Source organism: Triticum urartu, unplaced genomic scaffold (assembly GCF_003073215.2).
Source record: "Triticum urartu cultivar G1812 unplaced genomic scaffold, Tu2.1 TuUngrouped_contig_4838, whole genome shotgun sequence".
Lineage (NCBI taxonomy): Eukaryota > Viridiplantae > Streptophyta > Magnoliopsida > Poales > Poaceae > Triticum > Triticum urartu.
In genome coordinates this window covers 1-26,286 of record NW_024115460.1, presented here as the reverse complement: position 1 = coordinate 26,286, position 26,286 = coordinate 1, and the positions used below count along the sequence as shown (strand labels likewise).

The window sequence follows — 26,286 nt, the reverse complement described above, 5'->3', positions numbered from 1 at the left end:
CCTCGCCGTCGACGACGTCAACGCGGACCGCACGGTGCTCGCGGCCACCCGGCTCAGCCTCGTCGCCCAGGACACCAACTGCAACGGCTTCCTCGGGACCATCGAAGGTTTGCTGCTCCTCTCTGCCTCCCCTCTCTGAATCTCTCACCTGCTTTATGCTCATGTTCGTGTCGACCTCAAGAGCTGAAATTAGAGTAGTTTCGAGTGGAAAGATTCAACTTCAGGCAGCAAAATGCAATGACTGCGAATACAGTGATCAGACCAATGACTGCCAATGTAGCCTTACTGGTTTGTAAATTATTGATCTGCAGCTGCAATCTGCAAACTCTTACAAAAACCAAAGTGGTTGTCACACATGATTCAGAATGCCAGAACTAAGTACCACATCTTTTATTAGTTGCTTTGATTAGTTGCTTTGCTTTCCACTTTTGCAGTACTACGTCTTTTATATTGTACTTAGTTAGTATCACGTGTTTTCTTCATCCGTTTTTATCCCTGGAAATTCATTAGACAATTGCTTGTGACATTCCCTCTTGGGTCAGGTAACACAAATTTACTGTACCTAAATGTCGACAACCAAGAAATATCCATTTCAACTCCAGTGGATTATTGGTATAGTGTCTCCATCTGTCTGAACTAAGGCCAAGCTGCCCTCTTGCCCATCATTTATACTAGTTTAATTGCAATAATTGCCTGCCTCGTGCCTCATGAGATGATTTGATAATGTTTAAACTGGAAACAGAGAGACCAACCGTTCGCTTGGACTTACGACGACATTGTCCTTTCTTGAGGCTTTTGCTAACCAGACTGTCTTGCTAATACAAGAGAAACATACAAAAAGCATGCCGGTGCAGTGGTACCACAAATGGCAAAACTTATGAACTTGCTTTATAGTATTCCGTATGGTGCAAGAAACATGTCTCACCTAAGTTTGGGGAATCCGATTCTTCACTTTTCTCATGCAAGATCTCTTTTTTCTTTTCTTTTTGTGCCATGTGTGAGCATCAGAATCAACAGATTTATCGGAGGTTGCTCCTCTTTGCTTGAAGCAGCACTAGTTTTCCTGTTTCTGTCAGACTAAAGTTTGCTTGATATGACTCAATTTTTCTTACCATTTGTGGATCCTAACTTTTGAGCAGAATGAGCACTTACAGATGTCAAAACTTAGCTTCGATTTATCAGATGTAGGTGCTGCTCTGTTGGATAGTCCGATTCACAATTTTTTTTTGCTTGGTTGCAGCATTGGAGCTAATGGAGAAAAATGTAGTTGCTGTTATTGGCCCACAATCATCTGGAATAGGCCATGTCATCTCCCATGTTGTTAACGAGCTACATGTTCCTCTTCTATCATTTGCGGCCACAGATCCGACGCTTTCCGCGTCAGAGTATCCTTACTTCATAAGGACAACCATGAGTGACTACTTCCAGATGAATGCCATTGCTAGCATTGTTGATTACTACCAGTGGAAAGAGGTGACTGCTATATTCGTCGATGATGATTATGGGCGAGGTGGCGTGTCGGCCCTCGGCGACGCACTTGCAGCAAAGAGGGCAAAGATTTCACACAAAGCAGCCATTCCTCCAAATTCAAACACACAGGTGATCAATGATGTGTTGTTCAGAGCAAATATGATGGAATCAAGGGTCATGGTTGTGCATGCAAATCCTGACACAGGGATGAAGATATTTTCTGTTGCCAACAAGCTCCAGATGATGGCCAGTGGCTATGTCTGGATAGTGACTGACTGGCTAGCTGCTGTCCTGGATTCCTCGGCGTCTGGAGATCTTAAAGGTATGAGTCATATTCAGGGACTGATTGTTCTTCGTCAGCACACTCCTGAGTCTGATGCCAAGGACAAGTTCATAACCAAATGGAACAACGCCGCTCGTAGCAGAGGCATTACTTCTGGCTTGAATTCATATGGTTTCTATGCATATGACTCTGTCTGGGCTGTCGCTCGTGGCATCAATAAATTTCTTGATAATGGGCAGCAGGTCAACTTCTCTACAGATCCAAGGCTGCACCGTTCAAATGATAGTACTTTGCAGCTGTCAACTCTCAAGGTATTTGATGGTGGTGAGCAGATGCTGCAGCAGCTTCTGCTCACGAATTTCACAGGCCTTACTGGTCTGGTGCAATTTGGTCCGGACCACAACCTGGTACGCCCAGCATATGATATCCTTAATGTGGGTGGTTCTGGCTCCCGGTTGATTGGCTACTGGTCCAACTACTCAGGCCTCTCTGTCGCTGCTCCTGAAACTTTGTATCAGAAGCCACCAAATGCTTCTTCAGTTGCCCAACGGCTCTACAATGTCGTCTGGCCGGGTGATTCCACCACTACACCTAAGGGGTGGGTTTTCCCAAACAATGGCCAGCCTCTGCGCGTCGGTGTTCCGATCAAGGCAAGCTTCAAGGAGTTAGTGGCAGGTGGCAGGGGCTCTGATAATGTGACTGGCTATTGCGTTGATATATTCAACGCGGCAATCAGACTGCTTCCTTATCCGGTTCCTTGCCAGTTCATAACAATCGGGGATGGTAAAAAGAACCCTAACTACGACGACATTATTAGTATGATTGCTGACAATGTATGCTCGATCTCATTCTTCGTTCCGGTGTATGTATTTAACCATTTGTTATCAGCCCTCTGATCAGTTTCATTTTCACTAGTCTCTTGATGCAGCTGTAGGAGACTTTGCCATTGTGAGAAACAGAACAAAGATGGCAGAATTCACGCAGCCTTATATTGAGTCGGGGCTTGTGATAGTAGCACCGGTGCAAAGAGCACCTTCGAGTGCCTGGGCTTTCATGAAACCCTTTACATTGGAGATGTGGTGTGTAACATGCGCTCTTTTTATTTTTGTGGGGAGTGTTGTTTGGATTCTTGAACATCGGACCAATGAGGAGTTCCGAGGCTCTCCGCGACGACAAATTATAACAATAATTTGGTAAACTTCTGTTGCTACATAGGGATGTATTCTATCCTATGCTTGCTACCAAGTCTGTCTTGAGTCTGAAATTCATGAGGCAATTTTTGTAAGTGTTACTTGTATGTTGGGAAATAATTGACTGACATTTCATTCTTATAATATTTCAGGTTTAGCTTCTCAACAATGTTCTTCTCACACAGTAAGTACACTAGATCCATCACATGATATTATGCTTAACTCATCCGTGGTGCCTTCCATGTTCTCGATGGTAACATGTTGACATGAAACTCGCTTCAGGACAGAACACCGGGAGCGCCCTTGGGCGGTTCGTGTTGATCATATGGTTGTTCGTTGTGCTGATAATCAATTCGAGCTATACCGCTAGTTTGACATCAATCCTCACAGTCCAACAGCTATCTACAGGAATAACCGGGATCGACAATCTGATCTCAAGTGGTTTACCTATTGGATACCAGGCTGGAAAATTCACCAAAAACTACCTGATCGAAGAGCTCAGTATCCCCGAGTCTCGATTAGTAGCGCTAAATACGATCCACGAGTATGCCGACGCCCTTAGACGCGGATCAGGAGATGGAGGCGTCGCCGCAATCGTCGATGAGATGCCATATGTTGAGATCTTCCTGTCATACCACTGCGATTTCAGAATAGTGGGACAGGAGTTCACAAAGGAGGGATGGGGCTTTGTACGTTCACCATCTTCCTTGCTCTAATCACTTTCTCTTGGTCACTCATCCACATTTCATCTCATTGTCAGGGAAACTACTTATTCTTCTCCGTTATCTTCTTCTTCTTTGCAGGCATTCCAGAGAGACTCCCCCCTCGCCGCGGACTTATCGACGGCCATCCTTCAACTTTCAGAGAGTGGCCAGCTCCAGAGGATCCATGACGAGTGGTTCACCAGGCCGAGCTGCTCCACTGATGACACTGAGGTGGGAGCAACCAGCCTTGGCCTTCGAAGCTTCTGGGGCCTTTTCCTCGTGTGTGCCCTGATATGCCTCTTGGCTCTGCTGGTGTTCTTCATACGGGTCTGCTGGCAATATAGCCGCTACTCTAGCTCTGAAGCTGCCGGTGAGCCTAGTGCAGCTGATGCTGTCGGCCCCACCGCCGCTGCCACCGATACTGTCGAAAGGGCGCGGAGACCGTCACGCCTTGGCAGCTTCAGAGAGTTGATAGAGTTTGTTGACAAGAAAGAGGCAGAAGTCAGGAGAACGATGAAGCGGAGACAGAGCGAGAAAGATAACCAGGCCGCTGGATCCTCGGATGCTCAGCCAGTGTCTTGACCAGAGGACGTTCTCTCTGACTTCAGCCCTTCAGATGACAAAACAGGGAAGAAAGCATGATACCGATAATATGTTGAATTGGGTTCTCGCCCGTAAAGAATAGCGCGGTGATCTAACTTGCTAAAGGCTTTGTTGTTATTGTAGAATGATCTAGGAATCCTTTTTTCATCAGCATTTTAGAATAATCTCTGATGTACATGGTTTGTACTACACTACTACTGAACAATTGTCTTCTTGGTTGGCTTGTTTCTCAAGTTGTGAAAGTGGTTTGCTTCAGTTGTATCTCTAACAAGCATCAATCTGTTTGGCTGACTATGATTTATGTGTTGAGACCATTGTAGAACACAAATGGAAAGCAGACACAAAATAGATTCAAGATGTGGGGTATAACTCTTCTCTTTGTTATTCAAATGTCCGGGAGAGAATAAATGCGCTGGACATGCCTGTGGTGAATGATTATATGCAATCTGATGCTTGAAATTTTCAACTGTATTGAGTTTGTGTGTTGGTGTATCTATCGACAGTCTAAGCAGATGTGCAGAAGGCGGAAAGTAGCATGTAACCATTTAAATCTGGTTCGCTATTTTTTCATTTCTTTCTATGAGCAGTTAACTGGAGTTTATGGAATACCTGAGACACAAGTGAAATCATTACTTAAGCTTGGTCACATGTGTGATACCATTTTTTCTATCCTTAGGTTTAACTTTTTTTTGAGGGAATCCTTAGGTTTAACTTGATCAGACCATAATCCTAGAACTGGAGCAGGAGCACCTAACTGCAGAGAGTGTTAGAGATCTCAAGGGGCAATGGGTGAGGCCATTACCGGAGTCGAAGCGAGGTCCCTTGCCTGCTCATCACAGGCGTGATGAAGGGTCGGTGTAGACGATCATGGCAGGTACAGGCATCCTTCAGATCGCCCATATGACAGATGTCCTGCAACTTGTATATCTCATCGTCGCCTCGTCACTGTGAGGTGACTGACGGCAATGGAGATGGCCTTCCCGTCGTCCAATTGCCGGTAGGTTAGGGTGCCCCTGATCAAGGCGCATTAGTTGGGTGAGGGGCACAAATGTTGGCGTGTGCCTCCTCCCTTTACGTTATTGCTCCCGCTGTCTGGAGATCAATCCATCAATCATAGCTTTGAATCATGGTCAAATGGACTTTGACACTTTGTAGTACTTAACAAAATCTTCTTACATCTGAAGATGCATGAGTGCATTACTACACCGTATTACAGATTACAGACTGCAGGCCAATGCCTAAATGGACATATGCTTACTGGCACCATCTATACAACAAGGTCATATGTAGATATATTTTTAGTGCCTGCAAGGTTGTTATTTCAGAAAAAAAAAGCTACTACATATTTTAGCACCTGCAAAGTCAGGATTTACATGCACAGAAAAAAGGCAATTTCCTAAAATATATACATGGTCTCAGGAATCTTCTGCAAACTCTTCTTCCAGCGAGCTCCGTATCTACAGTGCTTCAGGAATCTTCTGATGATCAATTTTCAGCTGTCCTGCAACTTGTATATCTCATCAACATAGTCTTCGGTATCCCAAAGGAAGGAACCAAATGCAATGGCTTCAAGCAGCAGTCTTTTTAGGGATGCCGGATCAAGTATCACCGCCTCGTCAGTCTCCGTGGAGCCCATCTTTTCTCCAAAGAGTGCCCAGCTGTGCTTCTCGATGAGATTACAAGCCTCGTTTGTGCGCAGCTTCGCGCATAACTCCAAGGTCTTTGGATCGAAGCCCATCATGTAACTCTTCAGGTCATGAGGATCAACGACAGACCGTGGTTTTGAGGAAGGCACCGTTCCCACAGAACCGCCAAAGGCCTCTTGCTGTTCCTTTTTACGGGTAGTTGCAAGTTGAGCATTGAGAAGCTGAATTGGCTGTAAAAATTCTTCTGACCGAGCAAAAGTCAGGTCCAGGCGATGCCTTACAGCGACAGATTTGAGGAAGTACCCATACATTATTGAAGCAGAATAGATCCGAGCTAATTGCAGCCTTTTGACACGAAGTGTTGAGCGATTGATCTTGGGGCCATTCCTGTGCACCCATCTGATAATGCTAGTCAAGTGCTCCTTAATTTGACCTAGCACCTCAGGTCCATGAATGGATTCAAGATCTGCCTCCCTTGGTGGCCATATATGTAATCTTCTATTACTGATGATTTTTGATAGATTCGGAACCATCGGAACCTCAATCTTGGAATATTTATGAACAATCAACATGTACATGACGTCCTCAATAGCAGTCCTGCACTCCTGGTCCTTCATTTCAGCAATTCTCCTATTTGTAATGGTTCCAGACAATATACTTAGTTATCCAGGAAAATATAATACAGTAACAAAAGTGAAAAGAACAAAACAAAAAATCAGGTTGACGATATTTGCTGTGTCAGGAATCCAACAACTGCACCAGCTACTTAATGGATTCAGTTAAATCTGACAGTCTCTAAAAAAAGTTAAATCTGACATATGTAGGTCATGAATAAACACATGGCAAACATGGAAGAGAATCCAGGAGTGAATATAGGACCTTACTGTCCTTATTCTTTCATTTAAACTAACAATGACCCATATCTTGTCTACACTGATACTTCCTCCGTAAAGAAATATAAGAGCGTTTAGATCACTACTTTAGTTATCTAAACACTCTAATAGTTAGCCTGTCCAGGTTTATGCTCCCACCATAAACCTCTGGTGATACCCTTGTTTTGGATTTCAGCCTCACTTACAAGGTAAAACACTCGTATTACGCTCCAGGTGCTATGAGGTCATGTCGAACTGAAGTGTTTGTCATTCTAATACAAGAGCGCATTATTGTCTGTTTTCACAAATGTTGGAAATATATACAGAAAAACATTGGAAACAAATCAAATCAGCAACATTAAACTCTTCAGAGGCTGAGAGGCTGCGACTAAGGGGCTGTTTGGATTGTGACCATCTTTGCCATATGATTTTTGCCACACTTGCCTTACTTGAGTTGTTCAAATTGTTAGCCACACTTTGGCTTGCCTAAGGGAATCTTGCCACACTTTTTGTATCTATGACATGTGGGGTTCACTGCTCATAAAAGATTTCTTGCCTCAAGTGTGGCTAGAACCAGACAGCTACCTAACTTGGTCAAACTTGCCTAAGGTTAGGTGTGCCAAAGTGTGGCATTGTGTGGCTAGGAACCAAACAGCCCCTAAATATTTCCAAAATGGGCAGGCAGATATTACTAACCTGTGAAGACAGTCCTCGGAAGAACCGATACTATATTCCCAGCGGGTCAGCGTGTCTTTCCTTTGAATAGACAGTCGCTGAAGTTGCTTTGCTGCAGCTACTAGAAAAATTTGAGGCTGGTTCTTCAATAAGCCACACAAGAAGCTCCCTTCCCATGTTTGGGGCTCAAGTGGTGCATTGACACTATCAAATTCAGATTCATCACCCTTTGCGCCAGTAACAGTAGTCAGTAGCTTTCTGGTAGTGCATTTGGATTTCCGATTCAAGATATTTCCCTGCAATTTATAAAGTTGATAAGGCTGTGATCACAAGTCCTGCACATATATAATTTAATGATGATTTTAAACTAATATAAGAGATGAATCAACTTAAAGTCAGTAAGAATTAAATGCATGCTTGGTTTTGTTGCCCCAAATTGTCTTGCCAAAGAAGTTGCCAAACCCAGGAAATTTGGCCTCCAACTGGACTAACAATGCCCATAGGATGCTGGAGAAGCAATCAGTAAACTAACATGCCTTCCCAAAATTTGGCCTCCGCATTTCGCAATAAACAAATCACCACATTATTTGCCAAACTTTGGCATCTTCTGTCATTGTCAACTTGGGACAGTGAAACAAGCAAGCACTAAAAATTTATGTATGTCTGTGAGCTGGAGAGTGCAGAACATAATAATTTGAGTAGATTTCGTACAAATACATGCTTAGGGTTCAGTATCACAGAACTTAAGATAAGATCAGTTTTACAGAATTGCAGCTTCAGTCAGCTTCAGTTTCACACGATTAGATAGTCAGGTGATGTATAAGAATCGTTCTGCATATCTGTCAGTTCAGGTGAATTTCTATTTCAAATTGGCTACTTGAGCAGTAAAATTTCTAGTAATTCCCGTTATACAGGTGACTGGTGTATTGGGCCTACTGGCATATCTGAACTAATCGCCAAGAACCCAGTGAATCGGCAACTATAACAAAGTCAAGAACCAAACTCCTCCCCAAACAAGGGGAAACAATTGTAAGCTGGCTCGGCACCTCAATTCAGATCATCCCTCCATCTACCCAAGGTTAAATTAAAATCCAAAAACGTTTTCAGCCCCATGAACCAGTAGCGCTAGAAAATACCCACTAAGAACTCACAAAGGAGCACCAATTAATCAGTTTCCTCTGATTGAACCCCGACTCTCCTCACCGAAACCACACCGAGAACAGAGGATAGAAATGAATAGGAGGTTGAAGAAGAACCTGCTGCCAGCACGGGGACGCGGAGCCGGGCGGAGCGCGGCCATGCTGTGGACGGGAGCAGGTGGCGACGGTGAGCCGATTCTTTGAGGATAACGCCGTGTGCAGTGTAGGGGTAAAGTGCACTCGCAGCCGTTCAACGTGTCGGACGGTGCACATCGGTCCTCAAAATTCCACCCTCGGAAGATAATTTCCATCAACTCAAAAAAGAAGAAGAAGATAATTCCCATCGTTTTATTTTTTTAGCTAAATACATAAATTCCACCGTTAAAAGAATATACTCCCTCCGTTCATCATATCCCTACCAACACCTCGAAAAATACCGAGCTGGCATAACATTTTAAGATTAACAAAGTTATCACAAGCGTCCTGTAGTCGATAGGAACATCTCCTCCCACTGAACAAACTCACCGAATCTGAAATAAATCTAGAAAATACGAAAACAACAAAACTATAAGATGGTTTGGATATTTCAATATGAATTACATACATATTTAAATAAATGAACAAAATATATTAAACTATGTGGAAAGAAAGTTAGAGTATTTATATAGCGAACTGAAAGAGTACGAAATAAGATTTCACACTTCTTCCTAATAAATAGAGGAAGCTAATTTCTTATTTTTTTTTTGGAAAACACCTAAAGGCATCTTCAACACGGTGCCACAAAACCATTTTTATCATCCAACATGTCCAAACCAATTTTATCATCCAACGTGGTGTTGTAAACATTCACGGACACGTCCGGTCTAGGCGTCCGAATTCTCGTAAGTCGGCACCAAAGTTGGCGAGGTTTGCGGGCATCCGGACTCGCACCACATACGCGCATGTTGCACCGCATTGAGGCAGCATCGCTCCGCATGCTCCCACATTTAAGCAGAGTGTGGGAGCCACCCAAAATGCATCTCATCTCATGTCCTCTTCGTCGCCTCGCTCCTTTCCTCTCCTCTCACCACTGTTGTCGTTCCTGTCACCTCCACGGCGATGGGAAAGTCTGGCGAGAGCAAATGGTTTTTGGTGTCAACAGCTGGATCCGCTCTCCCTGCAGATCGTGATGCCTTCGCCTATGTTTTCCTGGGCCTTTCTCCTTCACCGCCCCGACAAACAGGAGATCATCCTCTCCTCGAGCGACAAGGAGGACCAGGCGCAGCCGTCCCTCCTCGTGGAGAACATGATAACAGATGAGTAGCGAACGCACCTGGAGCTCCTCCTCGAGCGGTCACTCCGCAACCGCGGTCTGGCACCTCTGGAGCTGCTTGTCCATGACATGAAGGAGGAGTTGCTGCATTGGACGGACGACTCCCATATCTATGTGCGCGGAAGTGTCCACGAATGGACTGTGAGTCCAATTTCAGAGGCAACATTGGAGATGCACTAAGTCCATATACTAAGTAAAAAAGCCTTACGAGAATGTCTGTACAATCTATACCTACTAATAAAGGGATAAACTTTTCTGCCCATCCGTCACGCAAATCACCCCCAAAATTACAAAATATTATCCACCAATGCCACCTATAAGTGAAAAATATATATTTTGTTTTGCACAGTGAGGAGACCCCTTTTTGGGCCGGCCCATGCAGTTTCAACAGCCAACAAGCAGCGGAAAAAAATCCAAAATTGGAGATACACTAAGTCCATATACTAAGTAGAAAACCCTTACGAGAATGTCCGTACAATCTATACCTACTAATAAAGGGATAAACTTTTCTGCCCATCCGTCACGCAAATTACCCCCAAAATTACAAAATATTATCCACCAATGCCAACTATAAGTGAAAAAAATATATTTTGTTTTGCACAGTGAGGAGACCCCTTTTTGGGCCGGCCCATGCAGTTTCAACAGCCAACAAGCAGTGGAAAAATCCAAAACAGTCTTTGCACTATTGGGGAATCAAACTCGCGACGAAAGTCTCACGTGTCCATGTTGCTAGCCAGTGGAGCTTATGACTATAATGCCACATGAAAGTTTAAGAACTAACTACACGGCAGATCGGAATATTATTTGACTTTTTTGAAAACATTTTTAAATTTCAGAATAATTCCTTTTAATTCCAAACATTATTTGACAAACATGTTTTTTTGGAAAATTTCAACAATGTTTCAATTTGTGAATAAATTTAAAATATGGAACATGTTTTGCATTTGTTAAAAAAATTTGAAAAGGGGGAAAATCATTTTAATTCCTGAACAAATATTTTGGAAACATAAACATTTGTTAAAATTTTTGGACCATTTTTTAAAAAAATTCTGAATATTTTCTTTAGAAAAAAAGTATTTTTGAAACACACGAACATTTTTATACCCCCTTATAATTTTTTAATATGTGAACAAATATTTGACAACAGGAACAATTTTTGAAAATTCTTATTTTTAAAAGACAAACATTTTTTTTGAATTACGAACACTTTCCAAAAACATGATTTTGCGTTAGGTCAACTCTTTGGCGCAGAGAGCGTCATATAGGATTTTCCGCACAAGAACCCGTCTCATTGTTCTAAAGAAAAAGCAAACCTGCTGTTTCATACTTCTGATTCACTCAACCACACCGTAACCCTCTGCCTCGCGTGCTGCCGCGCATTGAGGCTGCACTCGACGACATCCATCGACAGCTCGTGGGCAAGCCAACCGAGGTGCACGGTCTCAAGAAGTTCATTAATACTCCCTCTATCAGTATGTAGTTCGTATTTAAATCTCTACCAAGACTTATATTTAGAAATGGATGGAATACATCCGTTTGAGTGTTGTTAGATATTTAAAGTTACCAGTGAATGTAATGGCTCCTTACACTTGCTTAACTAACTCGAAAGGTAATTCAGATATTTAAATTAACCATTTTTTAACAGTGAGAATGAACATGTCACTTTTTCTTTTGTTAGTCCATGTGCGAAGATGCAGTGGGCAACAACACAAATCTAATGCACCGAGAAGCCGTTTCATGTCTTTATGATTGAAATGTAGCACTTTATACATGCACATTGTTTATAAATACATACATGGGTAACGCTCTTAAGAATGTCTTAGTGAGAAAGAGAGAGATATGTAGAGCATCTCGGATGGAGCAAAATGTGGTCTTCATCATTGGCGATTATCAGGGCCGGGCCGGTAAAATCCGGGGCCCTGTGCCAAATTCAAAAATGAGGCCCTATCTCATTATAAAAACAGAACTACAGAAGAAGAAGAAAATTACATATGCTTGTAAAAGACATGATTAGTGACTCATCTAGATTCATGAAGCACTATAAGAAGAAATAAAACAAAATTAAAGGGATGTGCATCATTGATCTATTGAAGTATTGAAAGAATTGCTAATTTCCTGGTGATTATTCCAGGTCAAACTATTGTAGTGCTCCTCCTGTCGAGAATAGACCTCACGACATTTCTCCGCCGAATTGCCACGTCTATCAGTTGATCGCGCCGGGTAGAGGAGGTCAAGAACATACGACGGATTGGCATCTTGGTGCTTGAGTCATGATAGTTCTCCAGTCGGTAGCCTAATCGACCGTATCTCAAGATTAATTCTATATGCTCTAGTAGCCTATGATGGGGATATTTGAAAATTTATGAACCTAAAGTTCACTGAAATAAATGTTTCACCAAGGATGCTGGAAAAAAAAGGAGCTATACCGAGCAAAAGGTGCATGGGGAAGCATGCATTGGCCTGCCTATCCTGAAGTACAGACTTAACAACCGTGAAGTGTATGGATGAACCCGGATACATATGAACCCACATTGGAAAACATATTTCTAAATGCTAAAAAAATCTGCAGAAGAGTTGCACGGGTATGTCTCCATGTTCTACGTGCGTGCATAAAATTTCACGGAAAAATAACTTTTTTCGTGGCCTGTGCAAAAAAGACAAAAAATTGTGTCGTCAAACACTATTTAGAAGCACCGAAATTTGTCTTTTTTATGGAGACAGAACAAAAAGACATTTTTTCGCAAAGCTTTGTGCCGCGTACACACATTTGTGAATATGCATGCGTGATATTTTCTTTTGAATTTTTTGACACTTCAAAACATGCTTAAAATGAATTTTTTGAAACTTAAAAACATGCTTAAAATGAATTTTTTGAAACTTAAAAACATGCTTAAAATGAATTTTTTGAAACTTAAAAACATGCTTAAAATGAATTTTTTGAAACTTAAAAACATGCTTAAAATGAATTTTTTGAAACTTAAAAACATGCTTAAAATGAATTTTTTGAAACTTAAAAACATGCTTAAAATGAATTTTTTGAAACTTAAAAACATGCTTAAAATGCATTTTTTGAAAAGTGGGTGCATATGCCCATGGGTGTAGGGAGTGCCCTCTCCTTAACAACTGGCCTAGTACACACAGCAGCACATATCCTCGTTTTGGCCTCAGTTTTTTTTTTGTACGGTGCATTTTGGCCAGGAAACATGATTATGTAACTGGGCAGAGTGCATGCAAGCGCTGACCGGGTGAGGAAGGATCGCGAGCGACGCACGCCCACCAGGAGAGTCGCGAATGCGATTGCAGCCCAGTGCCTAGCGGGATGCGGCCCAGCGTTCCGGCACTGGCCCTATTCCCTTCTACTAATTCCTAGCATTTGGTATGTAGTCTTATATAAAAATTTTGGGCCCCCATAATTTATGGGCCCTGTGCGGGCCGCACGTTCTGCACAACAGTGGGCCCGGCCCTGGCGATTATGAATTATTATTTTCCCCCGTTGCAACGCACGAGCCCTTCCGCTAGTAATAATAAAATACGGGCAAGTCCTTCAAGGAATTGGCATCATCTTCCCTTCTGCATCCATCTGCGAGGCGCAGTGAGCAAAACTCGATGTTAAAAACTCAAGAGCTTACACAAGCAGTAGTTAGAAAGTCATTGATGTAAACCAGAAGACGCCGCTGACGCCGATTTAAAAAGATCACCGTTCGAGAGAAGCTAGCACCAATGAGGGTCAGTCGATAATCCCAACTCCAAACAGGCAAAGATGGAGACACAAGCCTCATAAGATCCCCAAAGGAGGCACAAAGCCGTATCTGGCTAAGCTTCATCACAATGCAAAGATGTAGCTGGAGAGAAAGAGACCACGTCACGACGTCGCCCCCTCCGCCGTGAATAAACGCTAATGACGTCAAACTTGCCCCGCTATTGACACTGTCGTCTGACTCGTCGACGCCCCTTTTTTGGAACGAAGACGCCAACGACGTCCGGCTTTAAATTAATAAAGCCAACAGACGGTAACCAACATAGTTCACAACAAGTCCTTGAACGACAGGCCATCGGAACACCAAAAGATAAGAAGTTAAAAGTTCAGCGACATCAGCACGCAGGCTGGCAGATCATCAACATGCAGGCTGGCATAACGAAGTTCTTAAAACTATAGGGACCAACAAAAGGTACCGAGGATAAGGACGATGCAAAGTATCAGTCAGGGCCTGCAGCTTGTCTCGCTTCCATCTGAATGCAGCGGATCTTTGCCATCGTCTCGGTCATGTGCTCCTCATCACGCGGTTTTCCCAGCGAAGCCCAAGTCTGCAGGAAAAGGTGACATTTGTACAGAATATCAGCTGGGTCAGAAGGGAGCTTCTTCTCAATGGTCATCTTACTGTGAATAGTCCATATAGACCAAAGCAGCGCCCCTACGCATCGCCAAACGATCCGTGCACTAGCGCCATTTTGCGAATGCAAAATATGTAGAAGGCCGGCACCCGACGCAGGGTTCCAATTCTGCTGGAAGGCAGCACGTACTGCGCTCCACGCAAATCTGACTAGGTGGCAGTGGAAGAAGGCGTGGTTAGCATCCTCAATGCAGTTACACAACGCACAATATCCGTCGGATGGGCCGTTGCAAATCGCAACATTATCCACCGTTGGGAGACGATTTTGAAACATCTGCCAGAGGAAGATCTTTATTTTCAGCGGGATGCTAGCCTTCCATAGCCCCCGAACTATGTCCAGCACATCACCCTCGGTTAGCTTGGTGTACAAAGATTTGACCGAGAACGATCCCGAGGAAGAGAGCTTCCATGATACCTCGTCCGTACCCTGGCTAGTAGTGCGCCGGCCGATCATGTCCATCACCTCGTTCCACTCTAATTCCCCATGCAGGAGAAGCGCTCGAAGAAAGTTAACTGAAGGAGGTGAGGTCCGGAGTGCCTCACCCACCATCAGCTCCGGGTTAGCGGCAACTTGGAAAGCTGCGGGGTGACTCTGCCAAAGCGGAGAGGTGCCGAGCCAGGAGTCCAACCAGAAGCGAGTGGACTGGCCATCCCGGACCAGAAACTTTGCCCCTAAGGTAAACGCGGGTCGCACCGCCTGGATCCCGTTCCAGAATGGGGAGCCTGAGCGTTTAGCTGAGAAAACATTGCCATTCGAAAAATACTTAGCTTTAAGGAGATCAACCCAGAGACCCGACTCATTTTGGGCTAGCCTCCACCACCAACGGGAAAGGAGGGCGACATTCATGAGTTTGGAATTTAAAATCCCCAGACCACCATATTTTTTTGGACGGCACACCGAAGCTCATTTGACAAGGTGGTACTTCCACTTAATTCCCGTTCCTTCCCAAAAGAAGCGGGAGCGGGGCGTGTCCAATTTAGCGTGAACCCCATCCGCTAACAGGAACATTCCCATGATAAATATTGGAAGAGAGGATAGGCTAGAGTTAGTAAGAATAAGTCTCGCCGCGGAAGACATAAACCTCCCGTGCCAAGGGCTCACTCTACCCGCGACCTTTTCATACAGGGGCTCCCACTCCTTAATGGAAATTCGGCTATGGGAAACCGACAAGATGAGGTATTTGATTGGACTCGTCGACGCCCCTACAAGGAAGGGGAGGAATCATTGTACTCATCGTCGCTGCTGCCCCATCTTCACCGACGTCGAAGAATTCACACACACCTACTAACACGAACCGTGCGCGCAGATCCGGGGCTCCCCACCCACCTGCCGCCGGCTGTTGGAGAGGTGGAGAAATCCGCCGCCGCTTGGTGGCAAACTGGCTAACCTAACAAAAAGCGATTTGCTCATATGCACATATACGGAGAGAGAGAAGTTTCTCTACGAGTTGGCTTATAGGAAATAAAGTTCATCACTTGTTCCTCGCAAAAGAGGGAAAAGACAGATGAAATGTGCCATCAATAGACCAAATCAATCAGACAAACAACTTTGAGGCCCTCGTGCGCCAATTCTCCTCCATCTTATTTATTCCAAAGGTGACGTAGAGGCTGAGGAACTCGTCGGAGGAGAGCACCGCGGCCCAGGAGCGGCACACAGCGTGGAAGCGCTGGATGGACTTGAAGGGCAGCCGCACGAGCACCTCCGCGGTGAGCTCGTCCGGCAGCACCGGCGCGCCGAGCGATCCTGCCACCACGACCATCCTCCTCTTGCTGGCCGTCGTCCTAGACGACATCCGCCTTGTAGGGGTCACCTCAGACCCCGGATCGATCGGTACAGGTACAGCTGAGACGATCTATCTCAATCCTGAAGAGGCAAGATCTGTTATCTCAGATGCGAGCAAACGAGCATCAACGGGGAGGGAATAATCCGGGAAAACTAGCTAGAAACTCGTTACCGACGAAGGAGTCACGATCGATCTTCTCGCCTTCGAGCTCGAGGTGGCCGTCGTCACTCGCCACTCGCAGTCGCCGGCCTGGTTTGGTTCCGGGACGGCGGGGGACGAGCGCAAGGGGCTGGCGATGGGCCGATATCGAACAGTATCGAGCGAGAGGACGTGTTTTCTCTTTTTCTTATCTTATTATATCGAGCAAATGCGTGTCTTTTGCATCGATCGGACGCAAGAAAACGATCTTTTTTTTGACAATTATCTCTCTTTTTTACAATAATCTCCTCCTTTATTCATTCAAAAATAATGTGGCATCGTTTACAAGGAAAGTGACAACCTCACCAGGGGCATTATCCAACCAAACACTCGGAGGAGAAAATCTAGCTATTCTAGCTAGTTCATGAGCTACTCAATTGCACTCTCTATTACAATGGTCATATCATGACATGAGTAAAATCTAATGACATGAAATAACAATCATCAATGATGGCAGAAGCAACTGAAGAAGAATATCCATTGTTCAATGCAGTCACCACCTCGGTACTATCCGAGTTGAGCTCAATCTACTGCATCCGACTATACAATCAAGATTCAAACCAAACCTTATCACAATGGCTTCAACTGTGAACGAACTAAAACAAAGATTTGTTGGCAGAAGCAATAAATTTACCATGATGGTATCAGATCACTGCTCCGTCCGTTCCTGCTAGGGTGTCATTATCATACCCCGCATCAACATTTAATTTGAAATAGCCAGGGTGTCATTATCATACTCCGCATCAACATTTAATTTGAAATAGCTGTGTCTTGGTTTCTGCCAAACATCAAGTCAGACTCGAACCATTGGGCTATAAGAGGATCTACAGCCGGACGCTTCAAACCAGCCGCTCCTCCATCGCCTATCATGCCTCACCCTCCTTGTAGTTGTAGCCTTGCACAGGTAAGCAACATAGTACATCATTTGATTCAGGTACTAATTGTACTACTATGACATCATAGTTTTATTGCCTCAGCCTCCTCGTACCCCTCCTTGTACTACTAATTCAGTAGGTGAATCATGGTAACCTCAACGTCATTGTTTTCCTTCTTCAATTGATACTTTTGAAGCATCTGAATTGGTCTTTCTGTTCGCCGCTTCGTCGGTATACTGCAGCATGTACAACAGTGGCCGGCAGTAGACTATATTGCTCTGTAAATTGGACTTTGTCTGTACAAAGAAATCATATTTGAGAGTGTGTAGTAGACTATATTCCCAAAAGAAAAAGTATATCATTGTGGCAGGATGAAGCATGGGATGCCTACATACACACAAAAAAAGAACCGAGAAGAACCAAGGATAATAAAGGTAGTTGTTATACACACAAAATAGCTACTATATTATTTCATAGTTTGTATGTCCATTCTAACTGTTTTCTTTTCATGTTTACCCGCAGGTTCTTTTATTTTTTATTTTTTGCGAGAAAACTTTCGATCCGCAGGTTCTTTTATTTTGATTCAAGGCAACCGCATGTTTTTATTTTGGGTAGTACAAGATTAAATTCTAAGCTTCTGGGAGCTTGAACTTCATTCATTACTGGCTTTGTGCTGATATTTTACTTGGACTACTATTTTTCTACGTTTCTAAATTTTGTACTTCTGAGAGTTGCCTTGTTACGTAGCCTGAACCTTGTCTTTACAACTTAGGCCTCCTTTGGTTTGTAGGAATATCATAGAATTTCTATAGGATAGGATTTGCATAGGAAAATTTCCTTTCAGGCCCTTTGGTTTGTAGGAATGGATTCCTATTCCTATGTAGGATAGGAATCAATCATTCACATTTTGAAGGAAAAAAATATTAGCTAAGATTCAATGGGAAAATTCCTATCCTATGCATCAAACGACATCTTTTTCTCTATAGGAATTGAGATGCATGTCATCTCACTTCCTATAATTTTCCTATTCCTACAACATTTCTATCCTATGAACCAAAGGAGGCCTTAAAGTATTTACCAAACACCTTGTAGTTAATTAAGTTAAGGAATAAGTATACTTTTCATCCTCGAACTCTTCCGAGAGTTTAGAAATCGTCACTCAACTCTAATCAGGAGAGTTTGATAGTTGAGGGGCGAAAACTCTCCGGATTAGAGTTGAGGGACGATTTCTAAACTCTCGGAAGAGTTCGAGGACGAAAAGTATACTTATCCCTTAAGTGTTGTACCAAGTATATGATTGTCTTTCCAATTCATTGCTTCTGATGCTCCAATGGGTTTGTTGCTGATTGTTGTTGCATCTGGCTGATAGCTGGTTGTAGTCAGGTGGCGAGATAGCTTGTCATCTCATTTGTTTTCTGTCCCTAACGAATTTTTTTTCCAAAGTTAGCATTGTATCAGAATGACAGTCTGAACCCGAGTGCAGATATGTGCCGCTCCCCACTGACAGAGGACCTAGTAGAGTAAGGGTTGGCGGCCGCCCTACCTTGATTTGTCCGGTGCAGGCAGGGTGCAAGGCGGCGCATCGGCCTTGCTGGTGGCGAGTGGCTAAAGCCCGCCCTACCTCAACTTTTGTCCGTCCTCCGCCACTGCCGTTCCCTGTGGATCTAATGCTCCATGAGGCGAGTTTCCAGATTTTCACTGAAATCCCGTTTTCACCTGTCGCCCATACTATTCATCACAAGAAAAGTATTACAACACAAACACAGAAAACACATAACTGCTAGACTATATTTAACTAGTGGCAATCGGTGTAAGTCTCGTGCTCTTGCTGTATATTCAAACTAACTAATAAATAGTATATTCAAACAAACTAAGGGAGCATTGCATTATAGTTTGGACAAACAACCTAATGTGCACAAAAACGAAGTTGTATCAAATTGCTAGAGTATATAGCTAACGATGATCTAACTGGTGCAAACCCCATGAACTCTGCGCAGGAGGATAACTTGCCAGACTCTCCTCGTATAACAAAGGAACCAACGGCAAGACTTTACTGTCCAGTGGATTTTCTCCATGCAAAGGAACCGCGGCGCCTCCTGAGAGAAAGCTTGTGCGGTGCCAGATAGGCTGTCGCCCTTTCCATTGGATTTTAGCTCTGATTGATAACGCACATGCATGTACAGCTGATGCATTACATATGATGGTTGTCCAAAAGTGAAATTCAGCAAATAAACAAGCAATCTTAACACTATGTCTATATCTACCAGATGCTCCTCTTCATCATGTCGTTGTATTGCAGCCCCAAGACATGCCGCTGTAGTTCATCTACATGTACAACTTTGTGATGCATTCATCCACGTCACGTCCACCCCGACATCCCCATCACCCTCGGCAACCCCTCCGAGCTGACGCTCGTCTTCATCATTGCCCGCTCAAGCGTCAGGGGGAGGGGGGCTAGTTGCTTTGATCTAGGAATACTAAGAACTTTTATTGGTTCTCAGAACATGCCAAACCGTTAGATAGTTAAGTTTGCAAATCAGAGCTCCTATAGAAGTTAACTTTGCAAAGCAATGTACTTTTTTGTAGGAGCCAAAGAAATGGACATTATGGGCTAGTAAATTCCAAAGAATCAAAAGTGATTTTTTTATAAATCACCAAATTGGCATAACTAATTAGTAATTAAAATATAAATACCCCAGCACCAGCTTAATGTAAGTAGACTGATGAACTAACAATAGTTGTACATTGGTGCACTTCAATATCTGAGCCTGCAGTCGCAATCAGGTTATGAATCAATGTTGTTTTCAAAGCAAAGAAACCAGGGAAATCCTATCAGAGAATTATGGACCATAAAAAAATCACATCTTTTGTGTACCACAACACAAAAGGATAACCATACGTTATGTATGTAAATAAAAGCTGACATCAGATATTGGTCGATGAATAGAAACCAAAACATGAGTCGACACTTAACATAAATCCACTCATAGCTTCTGATGCCAACAATAATGATTATCATATAAACAGTAAAAGATGAATTTTATGAATATAGCTAGCACATACCAAACAACATGTTACATTGGTAGCGGTTAGAAAAAGAGAGGAAACATCAACATCCATATTTACCAAAAAAACCAAAATAATAAACTTCTAAATCTCAATAGCAAATATCAAACAAATAGTAAGAAGCAGTGCCCTAGCTCCTTTCAGTCCTTTCTATTCACTTCAGTTCAAAGATGGCAGTTCTATTCAAATTTCAAAAGCTACAATAAAAATGAAACAGCTTGTAGCTTTCAGGAAAATGTCCCTCTCATGAATTGGAAAACAATTACAAACCACACCAATCCAAAACCAAATAAATCACAACGTGTATGCATCAACCGACATTTTAGCGATCTATATCACTATAATATAAAAAAGACAGCCTGGTGCATGTAGCTCCCACTTGCGCGCATTTCATTTCACATGGAAGGAAAAAGTGATTGAGAATACAACGATGAGGGTACCAGTGGTGAAGCCAGCGGCTATCTTCTTGGAAAAAGGTACATTCCCAACATGGTTCTCATTGACATAGAAGAATTTGACCTGAAGGTCCCAGGCACAACAATGCGGGTCAAGTTCATTGTTGCGTACCACTACCACTACTGCCGCAATGCAATACCATACATATACATGGGGGAGGGGGGAATGGGAAGATATAAACCGGTACTCTAAAGAGTGCAGACTAATGCATTCGTCACAAGTGGAAACCCTAACAGATACCGTTAGTTTGAAACATTTGTATGGAATTTAGTATGCAGACTAACTGTAAATGTTGTTATTAACACTACTACTCTCCTGAAACCAATCCCTCGCTGCTCTAATATTTGTCATGATAACGATACAAAAGCTAGTAACAATCACTGTGTTTAAACCTATCCACCCATTTCTGTCATGTGCGCACCCAGACTGTATGTACATGTGTGTTTCTGCTTTATTCCCTAATACGTATCACTCATGTGCATGAACATCAAGCAATGGAGACAAAAAAAATCAGTGTTACGGAATAAGCTAGCATGGAGACCAAGCGCATATTCTTTCCCTCGTAGACGACATTGACTCAGATGAGTGGATCGGATTTACTCTCAGAGAAGGGAACGCGCTCATGGTCGCCCTAAACCGACAGATGGTACCAAAGATGTTTGTAACTACACACTGTTTGGCTTCTTCCAGTACAGAAAGGAAGCTTGATTATCCTGCCATTTCAATATCAAGTACTCCCTAGTGTAAAAAACGCTCTTATATTATGGGACAGAGGGAGTACAAAGGTTTTTCGAAGGAGAATCCAACATGTACAAAGTAACTAAGTCATTACATCAAATCAGAAAGAGGTAAACAGAATCTGGATACAATAAAAGGTGCCACCGTCCAGAACTGAACATGTTATCTAGCGAACGGAGCAATTCTAGTTGTATCTTCACAGAAACACTAACAATGTCTAATTGGAGAAAGAAAAAAGGACACCAAACACCATCTATACCTTCAGCACCAACAAATGAAAATTACACACTAATATATAATTCTTATCATCTAAGTTAACAAACTGAAAGACTAATTTAGCTGCACATCGAGAAGAAAATCCAGTCAAACGGAATGTTTAGAACCTCAACATCACTTTCAGCCTATAGAACTAAAAAGCATATAAATTTAATCGCTGATATCAGTAGTGGTACAGGCAAACTTATGTAACTTTGTCCACTAATGTAAAATGAGCACAACTAAAGAAATCTTAAGTGTTCCTTTTCCATTCGTGCTTATTTGCCCCTTATATGTGAGTTAAAACAATTGTACAACAAGCTTGTTCTGCAGGTTTTGGGGTAGCAGTGACTAATGTTTGCCCAAAGAGAATGCTTTAAATCAGCTAATCTTGCCACCCAGAAGCCATATTGATGAATAAATATGAAAATGTAAACTCAGATTAACAACAATTAGGTAATTATTCACTCATGACGAACAGAACAAATATAAGATTTATACAGAAGGGGACTATAAAAATCAATAAATCTCTGCGATTGCCTGACGCTAACCATCAGTCTACCAAGGTTAAGATAATGATACAAAATACTAACATCAATACCTAGGTCCCAAAGAAAAGATAAAGAAGCTTATCAACTTATCATCATCTATCCCACAGGTGCACAACAAAAAACTGAGGGAAAACATGGAGTATTTGAACAGAAAAAGCTTAGGCTCACTCATGCATATATAAAGCTGAAGAAATGTCAGCACTTTTGCCGAAAGTGTTAAGAACACCTGTCACAGTTGTCTCAAAGTGAGTAGTAGCATCATAACTCTGCAAAGAGAAAAAACAAAGGCCATGAACATCTACAACATGAGACTAACACTGTATTCTCATATAAAGCAAAACTTGCTGATTTGACAACAATTATAAAGAGAAGGTTCATTAACTGGTTCATATGGTTGCTCAAAAAATTTAACTGGTTCATATCTGTCATACATATAAAAAAACATAGATCAATTCCAGGCTTTAGTTCGGACGGTGGGTTATCAGTCTATGCTTCAGCAGACACAGATGAAAATAACCTCCCTTTTGGCACGCCATTGCGATTGTACGAGCAACATAAGACATACCTAGCAAATGTATACCAACATACTTGTCACAGTGAAACAACAGATACTTAATTTAGAAATTTAGATCCAGCGATAATTATTTGAGAGCCAGATAGAAAGTCGTCAAATTTCTGACTTGCGGCCAAGTTGCTTTTGTGGTAAAATAATCTGAATTGAGTGGGAATCATTTGCATTTGGAATTGGGTGGCTCATATAGCAATTGCTCGTGCAACTATTCGCTTTAATTGGAAAATGAAGAACAATACTACTTGCCTCAGTAACCATGGACATAGACATGAGGCAACCATGTTGAAAAACTGAATCTGTAGAAACAAAACACATCTTAACGCAAACAAATTCAATGCTAACTTTGCAAGATTCTGCTATGTGGGAAGACATTACCTGGTTATCTAGACGACATGGACCGACAAGGAATACTAATAAAGCTCTGCCCACGACGAAACCGGGACCAAGCAAATCCCACCTCTCATATGATACCGCAAATACGTTTCATAATTGAAAGAACTACACCAAGTAACATACTTGCTACACAAAACACAGCGCAAGCGCCACTTTCAGATTCGATCGTAGTCCATCAAGGAAATCAGTCCAACCGCCCGACTCGCATCGTGCGAGCAGAATCTCGAGAAGGCGCGTGCACCTACCTAAGCCAGTAAATTGTACAGTACAAAGTCAAGTCACTTATTTTGGGACGGAGGGAGTATGAAATAGTAGCCCTGTTCATGATACTTCAGAAGCTTAAGATCAAAGTCATAAAGCACATACTTCAGATTCTACACACAATTTAAGTTTCAATTATATCACGATTTTAACTGCTACGTCATTTGATTATCTCCAGGGTCGGAAATGTATAACGGCTCTAGAAAAGAGAGGATCGAGCTGTCATTCAATGACTTGAAGGCCCCAACTTTTCAAGTATATCTTCTCACTCAGTGGAGATAAAATTGCAAGAACCAAGCCTTCATTCAATTACATGGATGGTTTTATCGATATGGCAATGAGTATGCAAGCTCCAACTCGGACACCAAATCTGATAACATTTGCAAAGAAAAGAAAAATCACTCAGAGAACAATTCACACTGCTGCACTACGCTTACATCTTTGGGGCAAGAAAGAATACAATGTCTCACCTGAGCACCGCATTCCGCAGTGGAGCAGGCCTCTGCGGGCGGCAGAGGCACCCACGACTGATAGGCGTGTGACGAAGACGGAGACCTCGTCGCTAGCTGATCCATTCCACGACGATGATGTCCTACACGCGGCGGCCACATGCCATCCTCACCGAAGACACGAGAGATAGGGATCGGGGGAGGGTCAGAGGTTTTAGCAGGGCTCAATGTTTTCTTCTTCTGTTGCAATGGCGAACCTCCTGCTTTGGAAAAATCTTATTAAAAAAATAATGCTGATATTTATCTGTTGCCGGAGCTGATAGAAAAGGTTCACCATGTAGGATAAATTATAGTTAAGTTTGCACTTGCAACCTTTTTGTTTCATTGAAAAGCAATTGTCTTCCTTTTTTACTTAAACCGTGATTGGTCAGCAAATGAATGAATGATGTCATTTTCTATGTAGTGGTGAGAGTGAGAGCAGGAAAAACAGAAACGGCAAAGATTGCCATGTAATATTTGGCTTCTCTTGGAGGTGGAAGTGGCATTGAGTATGAGATGCTACAGACCAATCCAATACTCGAGGCTTTTGGCAATGCAAAGACAATAAGAAATGATAATTCAAGTCGCTATGTAAGTTTTTTCTTGTCAGTATCATAATACTGTAATGCGGAACAGAGTTTGGCTAATATTCATTGAAATCATACTATCACCTTGTTCCGTAAGAAAAAGAATGGATAGATCTAGAGTAAGTACATGTATAGAAAAGGTCGCATCAGCATTTTTTTTATGAAGGATCTAGTACTTTTGAAGGAGAAGAAAGAAAACAGTACCATGAAAACATAACAGAGTTAGCTTTAAAATCAAGAAATCATACTTTGCTGCAAGACCTTCTAAGAATAATCCTGGCATGCAAGCTTCCACATAATATAAGCTTATAGATTCAGACAACTCACCACTGTCATCATCGTCACAATCCAATGCACTTTTCTCAGGTAAGTAAGTTCGCATTTCTTCCATAGCCTCTGCAACCTCTGTATACATTTGATCAAAATGAATTATGAAGTACTATTACACAAGCACAAGCTCTATTGATGCCATGGTACAACTGTAGGCACAAAAATTTATCAGATTTATATATGATGGTAGCATTCAGAGTCTAGTTATAATTTCAGATTGTTCAAGCATTTGGACTGTGCCTAATACAGTGGTACATGCAGATTCTAAATTACAAGATCCGCGGAGTAGGTGTAGGAACACTCGAAATAAATAAAAATGGGAGTAAAACAAGGGCGTTCGGCTGTAAATTATACTACGTATTTTCTTGAAAGCATCGACAGAACAACTGGTGACACGCTACGGGAACATGAGATTGATCCAGATCTTTAACATTAACACATACTCCCTCCGTTCCAAATTACTCGTCTCAGAAATGGATGTATCTAGAACTAAAATACATCTAGATACATCTAGATACATCCATACTTGCGACAAGTAATTCGGAACGGAGGGAGTATATGGGTGGATCTAGATGAAATTGTGAAGGAGCTCTCCCTCCCTTGTTGGATTGATTGATTTGGCAACACAGGGAACTGATTGTGCGCTGGATGTATTCAATCTAGCTGCTGGTACCTCAGTTGGACAGGGTGGAGACAACAGGAACAGAATTGCCCAGGCAAACATGATGGAGAATCAGATTACCTTGGGAAACGACAGCAAATTCTCCTAGAGCAAAAAAAATGTGCTGATGCCATTAGTTGACGCTAAGAGATGGTACTGCCACTAGCAGTAGCCGGCACCAGCTCACCTTGGCTAGGTGAGAAGCGAAAGCCATGGAGTCGGCGCCGGCGGCGCCATGGAAAATGGCCAGCGAGACCATGAATCAAGTCATGTAAACTTAGGGTGGTCGTGTTCGTCACCAAAAAAAAAATCCCAAGTCCAGATGGATCTTCACTCACATAAACACAAATAGAGGAATATAAAAGAAGGAAGAACATTGTATAATAGATAAGGAAAATTTGTGTATTTATAGCATAGCAAAAGAGGGCTCAGTTTTGTCTTTGATCTTCAAGCCCAACACTCACATCTCTTGTTGCATAACATACCCATCGCAATGTAGACGAACTGCCCTGGTTATCACTCGTCAGAATGACCATCCGAGGTGAAGAACATCCAACATTACCGATGAATTGAACAGGCTGCAAGAGAGGCAAGGGTGGGCTCTAATTTAGTGCCCACAGGCCACAACAGTCTTGATTGCTCAAGACATGTTTATTTCAGCCAGAGTCAGCATCATCGCCCAGCATTTTTTTTACCGAAAAGGAGGTTGTACCCCCGGTCATTGCCCACCCAGCAACATGACCCTGATATCCATACGTACATATATATATATATATATATATATATA

General features: G+C 42.6%; 2 protein-coding genes and 2 long non-coding RNA genes across 7 annotated transcripts; 1 reads left to right on the top strand and 3 right to left on the bottom strand.

Moving 5' to 3' along the window:
• On the top strand, window positions 1–4,511 carry LOC125528390 (glutamate receptor 3.5-like; the record flags this gene model as incomplete). 2 transcript variants are annotated; one of them, XM_048692871.1, is given in 6 exon segments in its annotated part: window positions 1–107; window positions 1,241–2,586; window positions 2,669–2,946; window positions 3,096–3,127; window positions 3,226–3,632; window positions 3,747–4,511. In XM_048692871.1, coding segments are annotated over 6 exon segments (2,653 nt in total), but the record flags the coding sequence as incomplete, so codon positions are not given.
• Window positions 4,512–5,385: 874 nt separating this feature from the next.
• LOC125528391 (UV-B-induced protein At3g17800, chloroplastic-like) lies at window positions 5,386–8,873 on the bottom strand. Its single transcript, XM_048692873.1, has 3 exons — window positions 8,700–8,873; window positions 7,465–7,739; window positions 5,386–6,526 (listed from the first exon to the last, which is right to left on the bottom strand). Exons 1-3 carry the CDS (start codon window positions 8,853–8,855, stop codon window positions 5,743–5,745), a joined length of 1,215 nt encoding a protein of 404 aa, XP_048548830.1. The 5' UTR covers window positions 8,856–8,873; the 3' UTR covers window positions 5,386–5,742.
• A 6,875-nt stretch (window positions 8,874–15,748) lies between these two features.
• LOC125528392 lies at window positions 15,749–16,394 on the bottom strand. The gene is made up of 2 exons (XR_007292386.1): window positions 16,241–16,394; window positions 15,749–16,149 (listed from the first exon to the last, which is right to left on the bottom strand). It is a non-coding gene; the product is annotated as an uncharacterized LOC125528392 (long non-coding RNA).
• Window positions 16,395–16,498: 104 nt separating this feature from the next.
• Window positions 16,499–26,225, bottom strand: LOC125528389. Of its 3 annotated transcripts, none has more exons than XR_007292383.1 (4): window positions 24,836–26,225; window positions 23,904–24,142; window positions 18,686–23,803; window positions 16,499–17,438 (listed from the first exon to the last, which is right to left on the bottom strand). It is a non-coding gene; the product is annotated as an uncharacterized LOC125528389 (long non-coding RNA). The 3 variants fall into 3 exon arrangements; XR_007292384.1 differs by having other exon boundaries at window positions 18,686–22,474; XR_007292385.1 differs by lacking the exon at window positions 16,499–17,438 and adding an exon at window positions 18,389–18,563.
• Window positions 26,226–26,286: the final 61 nt, after the last annotated feature.